Source organism: Protobothrops mucrosquamatus, unplaced genomic scaffold (genome assembly GCF_001527695.2).
Source record: "Protobothrops mucrosquamatus isolate PMUCROS unplaced genomic scaffold, P.Mucros_1.0 scaffold1264, whole genome shotgun sequence".
In the NCBI taxonomy this organism is placed as follows: domain Eukaryota; kingdom Metazoa; phylum Chordata; class Lepidosauria; order Squamata; family Viperidae; genus Protobothrops; species Protobothrops mucrosquamatus.
Window position 1 is genome coordinate 235,298 of NW_015387470.1, and position 15,992 is coordinate 251,289.

General features: G+C 41.5%; 1 protein-coding gene across 1 annotated transcript in view; it reads left to right on the plus strand.

The window, feature by feature from the left end:
* OTOA (otoancorin) overlaps window positions 1–14,595 on the plus strand; it is a gene marked incomplete at its 3' end in the record, with an annotated part of 16,388 nt that extends 1,793 nt beyond the window's left edge. The window contains exons 3-20 of the mRNA XM_015821159.1: window positions 467–494; window positions 1,054–1,144; window positions 1,599–1,730; window positions 2,623–2,858; window positions 3,096–3,199; window positions 3,626–3,726; window positions 4,432–4,571; window positions 5,286–5,409; window positions 6,618–6,833; window positions 7,068–7,235; window positions 8,235–8,375; window positions 9,179–9,234; window positions 10,245–10,362; window positions 11,094–11,167; window positions 12,248–12,383; window positions 13,142–13,332; window positions 14,287–14,318; window positions 14,408–14,595. Of these exons, the coding sequence (XP_015676645.1) occupies window positions 467–494; window positions 1,054–1,144; window positions 1,599–1,730; window positions 2,623–2,858; window positions 3,096–3,199; window positions 3,626–3,726; window positions 4,432–4,571; window positions 5,286–5,409; window positions 6,618–6,833; window positions 7,068–7,235; window positions 8,235–8,375; window positions 9,179–9,234; window positions 10,245–10,362; window positions 11,094–11,167; window positions 12,248–12,383; window positions 13,142–13,332; window positions 14,287–14,318; window positions 14,408–14,595 (2,276 nt within the window). The remainder of the gene's footprint in view (window positions 1–466; window positions 495–1,053; window positions 1,145–1,598; window positions 1,731–2,622; window positions 2,859–3,095; window positions 3,200–3,625; window positions 3,727–4,431; window positions 4,572–5,285; window positions 5,410–6,617; window positions 6,834–7,067; window positions 7,236–8,234; window positions 8,376–9,178; window positions 9,235–10,244; window positions 10,363–11,093; window positions 11,168–12,247; window positions 12,384–13,141; window positions 13,333–14,286; window positions 14,319–14,407) is intronic.
* Window positions 14,596–15,992: the final 1,397 nt, after the last annotated feature.

Below are 15,992 nucleotides of genomic sequence, written 5' to 3' on the forward strand. Positions count from 1 at the left end.
CACATTGCCCTCCAAAACAAGGAGTTCCTAGAGAAGCTTACGACAGCACCGAATTACACAAAAGAAAAAAAAAAAGTTTTAACAGACTAAAGCAGGGGTGTCAAACTGCCAGCCCGTGGGCTAGCTGCATCATATGGAGGTCGTGCCCACCCCCAACTCTGGCAATGCAAAAAAAGTCACGATACGTCACAACACGTCATGTGACGCAGCGAGTTTGACACCCGTGCACTAAAAGAATAAAACAATAAAGAATAATTTTAAAACAATAAAAGCGATACATTAAATAAACGTTTCTAACTATCTTTTACCATTGCTTTGTTCAACTGTACAAAATTCTCTTTCTTTAGGAAGATATCATAACTGGGCAGTATTTAAACGGTAATTGGTATTAATTTTCCTTGTCTTTTTTTTTTAATCTCATTTAAATCTAATTTTATTAACTTTTGAAATATTTCTCTTTTTTCAGCTCTCCTCAGCATTCTTCATTTCCAAAGGTGAGCATCTGATATATGTTTTTCAATGATTTAGCTGGTGGTGCAGGAATAAAAGCTGGATTGGATCCCAGTTTCGTTGAAATAAGATCATGTAATTACTTTCTAAATGCAAAAACTGGCATCTGTATTAAAGGAACTTTTGTGCGGAATAACGACTCCAGCCAGCATTTGAATTGTTGGTGCAAATCATAATACGTGCTCATCTACAAATGAATTAAAGGTGTTTTAACCTAAATTGCATGAATTCAAGCCTGTGGGAAATTTACCTTGTTGTTCGTTACATTAACTGAGATGATTGGGCTGATGGAATAAACTATGGCAACCAAACCATTGTTTATTCCATCAGCCCAATGATCTCAGTTTGTGTAACAAACAACGTAAGTTACCCACAGGTTCTGATTCATGCAGTGTAAACACTACCAGTATGTAAAAAAAAAAAAAAAAAGAATTGTTCCTAATAATGTGAATGATTTTGCTGCATTGTTAACAAGCGTCACATTTCTATACAATTCTGTTTAGGATAAATTACTGGATTTTCTTTTTCTTCTTCTTTTTTTAGCCACAATATTTGGACCAAAGATCTCTTCAACAAAATCATGGCACATTGCCAAGCTCAGAACTTTGCAGTTACTTACAGCAGTTTACAGGTGGTAAAGACCTCATATTTTCATTCCTGTAAGGGCTAAAGTAGAAAGGTGATTTTTCAGGAATAAAATAGTGGAAAATTGGGTGTGTGTGTGTTACATATCCCATCCTTCTTGACTAGTTATGTCAGAGTTTACCCTGCTCTTGTCTCTTATAGACTTGAGATGTTCAGATGTTCCATATATAATTTAGCGAAAGCATTAAGATCCAGTAATTCAAGATGTGGTTGTGTTTTAGTATTTTGGGGGGCATGCTTAAACTTGGGGTGAAAGGGAGAAGCTGTGGGTCACTCTGGGCAAGACAAAGGATGTCAAGTGGATGGACTTTTCTGGGCTAGAGGATGGATTTGCTTAGCAAGCACCATCAGAAGGACCCCTGGCATTGGAAATAATAAAAAAAGAGATTTGAGTCTCACCTTCCCATATTTGAACTTGCAAAACTTTCTGCCCTGTTTTTCAGGAATCCATCTCCAATTATTTTGAGCATCTTTTCCACAACCCCAGAATGTCCCTTTCAATCTTCCGGGACATGAGCCCTGAGGATTTTCAAACAGGCATGAAGTACCTCTTTGGAAGGACCCAGAAGTATTTGGTAAGGTTGGTTGGGTCACTGTGTGTGACAAAAACTGAACAAGGATTGTTACTGTGAGTCTCATTCTGGGCCCTCCAATAATTTTTTTCTCTTAAGAAAGGCAAAGGTATCAGGTGGTGTAGAGACCCCAACTCTAATAATAATAATAATAATAATAATAATAATAATAATAATAATAATAATAATAATAATAATAATAATAATAATAATAATAATAATAAAAAAGTTGGAAGAGACCTTGGAGGTCATCTAGTCCAACCCCCTGCTCAGGCAGGAAACTCTATACCATTTCAGACAAATGGCTGTCCAGGCTCTTCTTAAAAACTTCCAGTGTTGGCGCATTCACCGCTTCTGGAGGCAGGTTGTTCCACTGGTTAATTGTTCTAACTGTCAGGAAGTTTCTCCTTAGTTCCAGGTTGCTTCTCTCCTTGATGAGTTTCCATCCGTTGCTTCTGAGCATTCTCACAGCCTTTCTTTAAACTAAGGTTTCTTCTCAACCTTGACAATGTTAAGATATTTAGACTTCAACTCCCAGAATTCCCCAGTCAACCATACCGAACAGCCCGTGCTGTCTGGGGAATTCTGGGAGTCGAAGTCCATGTATCTTAAAGTTGCCAAGATTGATAAACTTTCCTCTAAACTATTCCAGTTTTTTGAACCTTTTTCAAATAGGACATTCCGTAGTCTGATCACTTCCTGTCCTCTTCTGTTTTTCCTCCTTCCCTCCTTTCTCCTCCTCCTCCTCCTCCTCCTCCTCCTCCTCCTCCTCCCAACCACCGATAATTCATTTTCTCTCTAATGAACGTTAAGATTCCTGCAGAACTACAGTCCAACCCCTGTTGAAGTTCTCATTTGCCTTTCCATGGCTTAGATCTTTCTCCTGTTTCACCAGGAACTGGGAAATATCCTGATTGACCTACATGGAATAAGGAAGAAATTTTTCCAAAGTCCTGGAGGGAACCGTACCTTGGTCCTTGTTACGTTAGAAAAATGCTTTGTGCTCCTCAGTTCGGCTGAATGTGTGGACATCTTAAGCCAGGTCCTTCAAGCTTCTTCGGCCACGTATCTCCAAGCCCACAACGTGGCAAGCTTCCCTCAAGATCTTCAGAAAGAGGCTTTCCGGAATCTGTAAGTCATTTTCTCCACAGTTTATTATGCCGAAGGGAAAAAGTTATTAATATTTGCCCAATGAAAGGGAAGGCTCAGGGATTTGATGTCCATGAACGCCCGGGGACATCATCTTCCAACGCCCAACACCTTTTTCGGAGCCTACCTGATATTCTGTTCCATCTTACCTCTTTTTCAGTAAGGGGCTTTAACTTTTGTTAAATGTAGGCATCCTATCTGATTCTTTCGGTCTTTCAGGTCAATAGTCTTCAAAGACCTGTACGACAGACTAACCGCAAGTACTCAAAGGGCCATATACAAGTGGATGATGCAGAACTTACAAACATTCCATAATGCCAGCGGTAAGTGAAATGTAGTATTTATCTCTGTGTGTGCACACCTGCATGGGTCTCTGGGTGTGTTTGTGGGTCATTCACACAAAAGTACAGCAAGGAGCACCCATCCAGCTGACAGACACTGCAAAAGCTAAGGAAAACAGGACCCAGTTACTATGAGGACATGAGACCACAAGATTTCAGAATGGTAATCTCGACTGGAAAAGCAAAAATAACCAAACGACATCAATCAGTTCCTTTCCATTGCCAAGAAAACTCTATGAATATATCTTGTACGTCCCCAAGAGTTTGCTCTGAAGAAGTTAGCGATGTTTTGTTGACGTTCAGTAGAGGGCACTAGAACAAAAATAATGTTGTAATCAGCTTTTTATATTGCTGATGTTCCTAGAGGTAACTAAGCACGCTGTTAATATTGTGGCCTTCAAATTTCAGACAATTCCACGTCTTGGGTCAGCGCTGAAAACCTGTGGATTCTCGGGAGGTATATGGTTCACCTTCCCCTTGAAGAAATCAAGAAAATTCACCTGTATGAAGTAAGTAAAAAGAACGTCTGAGTATGAAGATAAATTATGGAAGGTCTAACCTGAAGCGAATCTGGCTTTGCCCATTGACTTTGCTTGACACAAATTCTATTCTATTCTATTCTATTCTATTCTATTCTATTCTATTCTATTCTATTCCAATATTCTATTCTATTCTATTCTATTCTATTCTATTCCAATACTCTACTCTACTCTACTCTACTCTACTCTACTCTACTCTACTCTATTCTATTGCCATGGTGATGCAGTGGTTAGAATGCAGTATTGCAGGTTAACTCTGCCCACTGCCAGGAATTCAATCCTGACCAACTCAAAGTTGACTCAGCCTTCCATCCTTTCAAGGTGGGTAAAATGAGAACCCAGATTGTTGGGGGCAAGAGGCTGACTCTGCAGATCATTTAGAGAGGGCTGTAAAGCACTGTGAAATGGTATGTAAGTCTAAGTGCTATAAATACATACCGGTTGCTGAGCAACTGAATTTTGATCATGTGACCATGCTGTGATGGTTGTAACTGCGAGGACCAATCAGCTGTAACTCACTTTTTCAGTGCTGTAGCAACTACGGTCATCAAATGAATTTGTTGTAAGTCGAAGCTTAACCTGTAGGTACAGTAAAATCAGCATATGAGATTTTAAGATTTTTTTTAGTCTATGGCTCAAGGAGGCCCATCTGTCTCAGTTGTCTTTCTTGCCTAGATGTGGCTGTTTGTCAGCTATGACAATGCAACCAAGCAACTGGATATGGTGTACGATATCACGCCCAATCTTGCCCAAGCTTTCCTGGAAAGAATCAACACATCTGGCTTCGATATGAGGAACATATCCACTTTGTACAGGCAAGCTTTTTTCTTTTCTGAGGGTTGCATTTTTGAAGCGCTGAGTAGTAGTGGAGTAGTCTAACCCTGGAGGTTGCGGGTAGTGGAGTAGTCTAACGGAGATTGTTAAGAAGAGGTTGGAGAAAATCTCTTTTTTTGTGGATGGTTGAGTGAATCTTCTTCCACGCTGCAGAAGATTGATCTAGAACAGAGCTCTTCAAACTTGGCCCTTTTATGACTTGTGGACTTCAAATCCCAGAATTCCTCAGCCAGCGTGCCTGGCTGAGGAATTCTGGGAGTTGAAGTCCACAAGTCATAAAAGGGCCAAGTTTGAAGACCCCTGATCTAGAAGGTTTTTGTCCTCTTTCCAACTCCTAGGTAGTCTTCCAACTCCATAGTTCTTCAAAGTTTGGTGAAGTTGTCTAACTGATTCGTTCCATGAGGGAAAACATTCAAATTGGTCATTTTGGATGTTGAGTTTGTTTCAGGATAATTTGGAACAATTTGGGGTCCAGTTTGCTCAACCCGGCTAGACAGGGACACCATCTATGGTATGAGAGTTGCCTCTGGCTTCTTGAAGGACGCAAGGAAGTTCTTCTCAGACTGGAATTCAGTTGCCTGAAATAGGCTTTAATGAAGATAGGAGAAAAGACAAGACAACAAACATCATTTCTCCAGAAGAAAACAACATCTAGAGAAAGGACAGGCAACCAACCTCTTCTGTTTCTCGCACAGGCTGGGTTTGCTGGTTTGTTTCTACCATGATTTGGCAGAGATGGATTCCACCATGGCTCGGGCCTTGCTTCACCAGATGATGAAATGTCACCAGTTGAGAAGTTTCCAGGCCGACGTGCAGAAGGTAGGTAGAGACTGGGACAACATCCCTGGTGAGGGCTTTGCAGTGACCTCTTGATTTTGATCACTGGAAGTGATAATAGCACTTTATACTGCACTAGCGAGACCACAACTGGAAAACTACATCCAGTTCTGGTCATGATGTTAGGAAAAGGTGTTGAGATGCTGAAAAGCGTGCAGAGAAGAGCAACAAAGATGATCCAGGGTCTGGAAGCTAAATCATAGGATGAACAGGTCAGGGAGCTAGGTATGTTTGGCTCAGGGGTAGGCAACCTTGGCTCTTTTATGACTCGTGGACTTCAACTCCCAGAATTCCTGAGCCAGCATGGGGGAACTATGGCCCCTTCATGACTTGTGGACTTCAACTCCCAGAATTCCTGAGCCAGCCTGGCTCAGCTTGGAAACCTCTCCCTTTCCCCTCAGCGTGGCTGGCTCAGGAATTCTGGGAGTTGAAGTCCATGAGTCATAAAAGAGCCAAGGTTGCCTACCCCTGGTCTAGCTTATTGAAGGGAAGGGATTTTGATATTGATGTGATTATGATTGGTAGAAATTTTAGAAAAATCTTCATATTTAATTGCTACCTATCAAACTAATAAGAACTGTATTAATTCAAGGTTGGCAAAGAGAATATTATTGGAAGAAGAGAAAATCAAGCAAAGCTATTGTGTGGACTTTGGAATATAGAAACCGATTCTTAGTTATTGCTTTGTAAATATAAGCCCAGACAACACGCTGTTTACCAAATATCAAGGTGTTTATGTTAAGAAATCAATAAAATATATTTTTTTAAAAAAGAAGGGAAGGGAGGACATGATAACGGTCTTTCAGTTCTAGAGGGGCTGTCACATAGAAGAGGGGATTGGGGCAGGACAAAAATTAATGGTTGAAAGCTCGTCAAAGAGAGAACCAACCTAGAAGTAGGGATAAATTTTCAGACAGTGAGAACAATTAAGCAATGGAATAGCTTGCCTCCAGAAGTTATGGGCGCTCCATCATGGAGGTTTTCAAAAACAGATTGGACAAGCATTTGACCGGTATGGTATAAGGCTCCTGCCATGAGGAGGGGGTTCGACTGGAAGACCTTCAGGGTCCCTTCCAGCTCTAGGATTCTATGTTCTGTGAAAACTATGTGTCTGAGCTTCTTGGCAGCAGCTTTTCCAGAAGTTGTGTGTTTCGCTGTGATGATCCTTGGTGTTCTTGAAATGGTTCCAGCTGAAGTCCCAACTTCTCAACGTTGCCGTCCAAAACCAGACTTTGAATGACATCCTCGGCGCCCTCTCAGATGCTGTCGTGGGGCTGGCCACGAGCCAACTGGAATCTCTCTCCCCCCGAGCCGTGCATTCTGCCATCTCCACTTTAAACCAAGTCTCCAGATGGGCCAAGAGCCAAACCATCATTCTAGCCAGCAAATACCTGCTTTATGAAAAGGTACGTTTGGTTTTTCAAAGGCATCGCTTCGCTTTTAAGAACAAAAACCTTTTGCTTGGGGTATTCCTTGAGATGGGGAATGTTAGATGAATTCCTAGCCCTTTGCCATGTTTGCCCATTGAGTCCACGTAGTGTGCCAATGGTGGTTTACTGAACCGTTTATTGAATAAGGCCAATTGCCGACGTTCACACTATCCTTTCAGCCATAAATCCTGGTTTATGTTCTCTTGCCAGGCATTGTTGTTCCACAATGTTAGCCAAATGGGGGCTTTGGCGCCTGGCATTGACACCCTGTCCTTCTACAATATGAACCCCAATGAACTCTCTCAGGCCATCCAGAGTGTCTTGACACAGCGGGCAATGGATTTGACCCCGGCTCAAAGACAAGGAATCTTTCGGAAGGTAAATGCTGGTATTTCTGTGCGGTGGAGGAACCTGCGAGTGAGATGGAGACGTCGTAGGTTTAGAACCAGAGAGATTTCCTCTCCATTTTCTTCATTTCACACAATCTTATCAAGAGGACTAGCTTCTTGGCGTAACTAATTCTACTGGATTCCAAGGTTTGGATGAAGTCCAAGAAACTAAAGAGGGAGGGTCCCTTCTGAGACAGTTTACCACTTCCCTTTCCTTCTGGGGGCTCGGCTGCCTCTTAGCTGACTGTGTCAACGCTGCTAATATTGAATATTCTTGCTTTGACAAAATAGGCAGAACTGTCTGGTACTTTTAGAGTTAATTCAGAGGAGAAAGAGAGAGGAGAGAAAAGCCCGCCGAAAGGGAACGGAAGTGAATCTTTGCCCTCCAGGTTAATTGAAAGATGTGAATCATGACCCCAAAATAGGGGAGGGGAAATGCCTGGAATGTTATGTGCAAAGGAAGGGAAATTCAGATCTTGGCATTCTCCATGCCGTGCTGACACTCCTTTTACACTAATAAAGGCTTTTTTAGGTTAAACCATGGCTGAAAGTTCTTTGAAGTGTTTCATTAGCCAGACTCGTGACAGACTGGCTTATTCTGTGGCTGTTCCTCCTGTCTCCCATTCACACAAACCATTACATCAACTGATTGGTCCACAAGATTAACGTACCGCGAGATTCTGTCAATGTAACCTTAGAATAAAGGCAGAGCTAGCATTCCTGGGTGGTGCTTCCTGTCTGAACTACTTTGAAGGGCTTACATCGACCTTGTCTAGTCTGAAAGGTCATCTCACCCCTCCCCACCTTTACAGTCCAAAAAATAAGGGAGGGTCTCTTTGAGACGTCTACACTGTCCCTTTCCTTCTGAGGGCTCAGCTGCCTCTTATCTGACCATAGTCTAGCCTGTGTCTCTTCCTCCTGTCTCCCAAGGTTGTTCACGCATGCTATTCCAGGAACCTTTTCAAAAGCTTCCCTTTTTTTTCTACAGATCCTGGCATCTTCGCCGCTCTCGTCGGTCCTCCCTGATCTGCCTAGTGCCTTTTTTACCGAGGTCTCCCTGTTTGACTTATGGAAAGCAGGCAGCCTCAATGCGTCGCTGGTGAAAAATAAAGAGCTGAGGACCAGCCAGGTAATCTGGCAGAGCAGTAAGTGGACGGGCGCATGATAGAATAGAATAGAGCTGGAAGGGGCCTTGGAGGTCTTCTAGTCCAGCCCCCTACTCAAGCAGGAGAACCTACACCATTTCAGACAGGTGAATGTCCAGTCTCTTCTTAAAAGTCTCCAGTGATGGAGCGTCCACGATTTCTGAAGGACAGATGTTCCACTGGTTGATTGTCCTCACTGTCAGGAAGTTTTTCCTTAATTCCAGGTTGCTTCTTTCCTTGATTATTTTAATCAATCAATCAATCAATCAGAATAGAGCTGGAAGGGACCTTGCAGGTCTTCTAGTCCAGCCCCCTGCTCAAGCAGGAGAACCTATACCGTCTCAGACAGGTGAATGTCCAGTCTCCTCTTAAAAATCTCCAGTGATGGAGCGCCCAAGATTTCTGGGGGTAAGCTGTTCCACTGGTTGATGGCGCTCTTGGGTTTGACAACCAGCAGGTGGAAGAGAAGGCAAGGCTTTGGGTCAATAGGAGGACCGAAGGAGGCAATTCTCCCACACCTTGGCCTTAATCTGGATATTCTCCCAATCCCCATTGTCACAGGTATCCCCAGAGGGCTCGGAAAAGTCAAGAAGGCACAGCCAACCATGCAATGGAAGCTTGCCCCCTTTTAATCAATGTGCATCACTTGTAAAAGAGGGCAGGGCTTTGATTGCGTGGTTATAGGCTGGCTGGGGGATTCTGGGAGTTAAAGTCCGCCTATCTTCAAGTTGCCAAAGTGAAAGAAAAATTGCCGTAGCCCAGAGATCTCTTCTCTGTTTCATTTCAGGCTTTGTTTCTGTACGAATTGTTGTCAAGGAAGACCTCCCTGTCTGATCTCTTAAGGTAAGGAAGCATCCATTAGGCTTTAACCCTTGCATTACAGTGAGAACGTAGGGTCCACGTTGAAGTCACCCCTCAGCAGTGTTGGACTATTGAGTGGTGACCTCAACATGAGTCTTCAGTTAGTTTGGATGCTAAACATTTTCGTCCAGTTTTGTGAGACTAAATGTTCTTAAGAATTCACATTTTACCTGAATGTCCAAGACAAGGATTGCTGAATGTTTGAACTCTGTGTGCCTAGAACTACTGATCTATCTATCTATCTATCTATCTATCTATCTATCTATCTATCTATCTATCTATCCATCCATCCATCCATCCATCCATCCATCCATCCATCTATCAACATCTATCTATCTATCTATCTATCTATCTATCTATCTATCTATCTATCTATCTGTCTATCTATCCATCTATCAACTATCTATCTATCCATCCATCCATCCATCCATCCATCAACATCTATCTATCTATCTATCTATCTATCTATCTATCTATCTATCTATCTATCTATCTATCTATCTATCTATCTATCTATCTATCTATCTATCTATCAACATATATCTGTATCTATCTATCCATCCATCCATCCATCTATATCTCTATATCTATATCTATCTATCATCCATCCATCCATCCATCCATCCATCCATCCATCCATCCATCCATCCATCTATCTATCTATCTATCTATCTATCTATCTATCTATCTATCTATCTATCTATCTATCTATCTATCTATCCCATCTTCTCTCTCTCTCTGTATCTCCAGACAGAGGTCCTACAGCTACTACAGCACCCATGCTCCTTCACCCATTGGCCATGCTGGCTGGAAATTAGAGGACTTGTAATAGAACTCTTTGGAAAGACACGAATTGAAAGAGAGGAATTTGATCCTTAGAAAACCTTCTTTTTCAGAGATCAAATCTACTTGAATGAGAGGGAACATTTTTAAGAATTAAATTGGATCTTACACATTCTTACTTTGTATTTTTTTTTCTCTTTCCCCCCCAGTAATGAACAGCTGTTGAAAGGACTGACCTGCTGGCATATTGAGAATTTGAGTGCAATCACTTTTTTGAACATTTTCCATATATTTGAAAAGCAGCTTCATTTGCTGTCCCCCTTCCAGGTCAAATATGAACATATCCTAATACATTTGTTTTATTTCTAACAGAAGGTTTGTTAAGTATCTGTTTCATGATTTCAGAGGTTCACCTAGGGCAAATGAAATGGAGAGACATTCTTGCAATTTGCATTTGAAGGAGAACACCTTTAAGGAGAATTGCATTTTAAGGAGATTTCACCTTTTGGAAATAGTGTAGTAGAAAAACAGCAATTGCTTCCTGAATTCGGCACTTCTCTGAATTTGAAAAAAATCTCACTTTTATCTACGCAAATCCATAAAAGCACAGATGTTAAATTCCATACACATCTTTGTGTGTGTGTGTATTTAACACACATTATGAAAGTAACACACCCAAAATGTGTTATTTTGTAGGTATAAATTGCTTGCAAATTGTGTTTAGGGACTCTACAGGGAATGTGTCAAGTTTTTTTTTAACCACAAATGTGCATAATAATAATAAGAAGAAGGAGGAGGAGGAGGAGGAGGAGGAGGAGGAGGAGGAAGGGACCTTGGAGGTCATCTAGCCCAACCCCCTGCTCAGGCAGGAAACCCTATACCATTTCAGACAAATGACAGCATTAATTTGAGATCATCTTGACTAAGTGTGAAATTGACTTGACAATGGATTAAAATTATTGATATTACATTGGCATATATAGAAAAAAATACTCAGGATTATAGTCTTTATGTGTTTTGTTTCTACGTAATCACATTTGGAAAAATCCTTTTTGCAGCTCAATTGTCTGGCTTGGAAATTCTGGACAATTTCTGAAGCGTCCCTCCCTCCCTACCTCTTAGCTGTGCTTCCGTAAGCCATTCTTTTTAATTACCTTCCTTTTCTTTTTTTCTCTCACCAGGGGGAAAAACATTATGAAAATTATAGATCTTTATAGTGCCAATTGTAAATGCCATATAGCATGCCAGCCAATATTCAGACATTTCTTTCATGGTTTTCCCAAAAAAAACAACTTAGTATTTCTGATAGCTGCTATGTCTCCAAATAATGAAAACCCTTTAATCTGATTTCAATTATGACATTTGGCATTAGGATTTGAAAGGACCCTATGAAAGACAAAGAATTATTTCATTGTAATCGTAAGATAACCACTAGCTAAACGCACAATGAAAGTTACACTTCAGATTCGGTAAATACCTTGAGATGGATTGAGATTTAAACTCAAGGAATGTAGAGATTGTAAAATGTTCGCACTAACATTCAAAGTATTATTATTATCACTAATTGGGTTTGAGGCTAAGTGGCCATTTTACTAATTCTTTGGCAGAGACATGATTCAATTTGTTGAAGCAAAGCTCTGTCGAATATGAATAGCTGGGTGAATTTCACATTCAAATTTATCCATATAACTTAGACGAAAGGCTGCAAGGAATCTGCACTATATGTTTTTTTTTTTAATTGAAAAAGATCTTTGATCTCTTTTTGGGGAGAAATGGAGAAATGTTCTCCTTTAAACTGGAAACCATTCTTGGATTTTGCTGTTACATATGGTTGCCCTATTTCTATAGAATCATATTTCAACTTGATCTATAATTTTCATTACCTGTTTAATGTTCACGGTGTAAGAGATTTGTGCTGAGTAAGTTCAATTCAGTAGGGATAACTACCTGCAATTTATTTTTTGTTGTTTTGCTTTTTGCTTTTGTGTGTTTTTTTGTCTGTCGTTCTCTCTCACTATCTCTTCCTTTCAATAAAACATTATTTAAAAAGTAATATGAGCAGCTGGACGTAATCCCTCCCGGTTAAGGAGGGTAAGTTTCTGATTCAGCTGCTCTGAGGTGTGTAGGTTAGAGACAGGAGAGAAATAAATTAATCTCCTTCTGTGGAATTTCTGCATTTTCACAAGGTGACTTTTGGAAAACTTTCTCTTAGTGCTGAGTTCCTGGAATCTGTCACGGGATCCCGCTGTGTCCCTTTTCTAATCAGTTTGGGAAAGGTGGACCTCGATCATCTCATTTGGAGCGAGCAGAAGAAAAAAACTCTTCTGCGGAAAATCCAGCACTGCTTAGTAAGAACATCCATTGTTTCAACTCCAAGTCTGTTTCTCGTTCAGGCTGATGTACAACAGTTCGTTTAGTGACTGTTCAATGTGACTTGTGACAGTTTTTCAAACTCACCGCCTTTGCAGCATTCCCACGGTCCCCGTGATCAAAATTCGGATAGCAATAGCAATAGCACTTAAACTTTATATACCGCTTCACAGTGCTTTCCAGCCCTTTTTAAGCAGTTTACAGAGTCAGCCTGTTGCCTCCCCCAACAATCTGGGTCCTCGTTTTACCGTCCTCGGAAGGATGGAAGGCTGAGTCAACCTTGAGCCGGTCAGGATCGAACTGCTGGCAGTGGGCAGAGTCAGCCTGCAATACTGCATTCTAACCACTGCGCCACCACGGCTCAGATAGCAATAGCGATAGTACATAGACTTATATACTGCTTCACAGTGCTTTACAGCCCTCTCTAAGCGGTTTACAGAGTCAGCATCTTGCTGTCAACAATTTGGGTCCTCATTTTACTGACCTCGGAAGGACGGAAGGCTGAGTCAATGGCAGTAGCAATAGCACTTAGACTTATATACCGCTTCACAGTGTTTTAAAGCCTTCTCTAAGCGGTTTACAGAGTCACCATATTGTCCTCAATCTGGGTCCTCATTTTACTAACCTGGAGCAGAGCCCAGAGATGCACAGTGGGTGGAGCAAGAGATTCTGGAGGGACCCTCCCTAATTTCTCTGCCTCTTAATTCAGTTGCTGAATTGACGTGGCTCATTTCAGGAAGACTCGGTGGCCGATGAATATACCGTGGACGTGTTGGGCAACCTCCTTTGCCATTTGTCCCCCGCATTCATCTGCGAGGGGGTCTCCCCAGAAGCGATGACCGTGATCCTCCACCGATACGGCCAGTGCCCCCATCTCAGCTACGAGCAGAAGATGGAAATTAAGCAGAGGCTGATCGAATCGCTTGGGTAAGATCTTTGCAGGCTCCCATTGAGTAACAACAGCCAAAGAAGAGCGTGGTGGCTTAACGACGGTTAAAGACACTGAGCTTGTCAGCTGGAAGGCTGACAGCCCAGGTTTGAGACCCGAGCACTGCAGGATGGGGTGAGTTCCCGTTCCTTGCTCCAGCTCCTTCCCATCTAGCAGTTCGAAAGCATGCAAATGCAAGTAAATAAATAGGTACCACTTCGCTGCCTCAACGTATAGTCATGCTGGCAAAGTGACCGTAGAAATTGTCTTCCGACAATGCTGGCTTTCTCGGCCAAGAAGTGGAGATGACCACCAGGCCCTAGAGTTGGATGTGACTGGACAAGGGAAATGTTTACCTTTTTATCCAAAAAAGCCACTACGTGCAAAGAAACCCATTTTTTTTTTCTAGCCCAAAACTCTTTACTGTAAACATTTCTTCTTTCCCCTGTTCTTCCAACGTGTGAATCTTACCGGTATTTTTTTTTTTTTTTAAAAAAACTTGGCAAATCCAGACCTTTCTTTTTACAACTGAGATCCCAACTTTGCTTTTCCAGCTCGCCAAGAAACTGGACGGTTGAAACAATTAAGGACCACCGAGCTTTTATTGTGTTATGGCCAAAGGATGACTTGACTGCCCTACTGGAAAAGGTATTCGCGATGCTCTGCTAAAAAGAATGGAGAAGCTCGATTGTGGATAAGTGGGAGCACCTAGGATTAGCACGATGTGTAAACTTGGATGGTATTTCTTAGCTTAATCCAGCCCTAGAGTTTCTAATGTCGGCAGAATTCCCATTTATCTTCGATCAAAGCAAGAGTGACTTAAAATCCTCATTGTTTTATTTTTTTCATTCCCTCCTGAAGTTTCCTGACTTCGTCTCGGAAATTGCATCCCAACCCATCTCTTCACCCAAGCAGTTTCTCTTGGCTCAATTTGAATCTCTTTATGCCTCCAGAAGTCCAGCCCAACTATCTAATTCTACGTCGGGTAAGCAATTCGTTTAGCTGTGGAAATTTGGGACTGTACATCAAGGATTATCTTTATCTTAACATGCCTCCACGTTGTTTCATTTTCAGACTGTGAAGGTGTCATGGCACCCTCTTCGGATGAGATTATAACATTATCGGAAGCAAACATCTTTTGGTCTGCCCGGGAACTGAGCTGTATGGAAAGCAGGACGTTTGCCCAAACTGTGGAAATCCTTGGCTCAGTCCGTCGTTTTAACACCTCGCAGCTTGCTGTCTTGAAGGAAAAAGCTAAGCAGGTAAATTATAAGAGGGGACCAGAATGAAAACCAGAATGATCCATTAGACCTGCCTCTAAGGCTTCCAAGTGCCCAGTTTATTAGTGGTCATCCTCGATTTACAACTGTTTATTAGATGCAGTCCTTGACTTAAAAGCATTAATTTAATGATAGCAGTATTGCAATATTTGAGGGTTGCCACAAAGAAGAGGGGGTCAAGCTATTATACAAAGCACCTGAAGGCAGGACAAGAAGTAACAGATGGAAGCTAATCAAGGAGAGAAGCAACCTAGAACTAAGGAGAAACTTCCTGACAGTCAGAACAATTAGCCAGTGGAACTACTTGCCTCCAGAAGTTGTGCATGCTCCATCACTGGTGGCTTTTAAGAAGAGACTGGACAATCACTTGTCTGGAATGGTATAGGGTCTCCTGTTTGAGCAGGAGGTTGGACTAGAAGACCTCCAAGGCCCCTTCCAACTCTATTCTGAATCTTAATGTCAGGAACAGTCTGGGCAATGACATCATCTTACTCCAACTCACTTTCTCCCATGCTGATCAAATGCCTATTTTTCTGCTCTGTCTTTCAGGCTGTGGTAGTTTGCTTTAACCCAATATATAAAGCCATACACTGACTTGGCTTTTATGTGTCTTATTCCGTGATGCCACCTATTGTGGGTCATTTGCCTAAGCTATGATTAAATCGTAGTTTAGAACAACTTCAGGATCCATTCCATAATCCCTCAGATGATTGCAGCAGTTTAAAAGAGAGAGAGAGAGAGAACTCACGAAAGGACACAGAAGGAGGGTTAAATTCATGGGTTTTCTTCCTAAAAATAAATAAATAAACAGACCGGTGCTTTGTCTTTTAATGTATTAAAACAGCTCCCTGGTTGTTGTTTTTTTTGTGTTTTTACATTTTAAAAACTTTGTTCGCTTGTTATGAGATCTTAAATCCAGTTTTCGTTTCTCTATTGCCCTCCTGTTTTATTGCCATTGATTTAGGCTGCAGCTGTGCTATGAAAATATTAGTGCAATATTATATCCTGGATTGTTAAGTGTACTGGGAGTGACAGGGCCACCGAGGCAGAGGGTAGAAAAAAATAGAAGTAAATAATGATTTGAAAACGCACACATTAATGTCCTCAAATTGTAATGCCCAAGGGGAACAAGTAAATAAATAAAAATCTATAATTCCGGGTAAAGCTTCCTAGGAACACCCGTGAAATATATAGTAAGACAGGCAAGTGAAAATGTCCATTAGTTTCCATTCCATAGCCTAAGATGAGAAATAGGTACATAAAATCTTCTACATTACATGCTTGTTCCCAAGCGGGGGCGGAAAAATCACTGCATGATACAACAGGTTTACTAAGACTGTAGAAAGAGTTTGGGGGAATTCTCAGGTCTCCAAAATAAT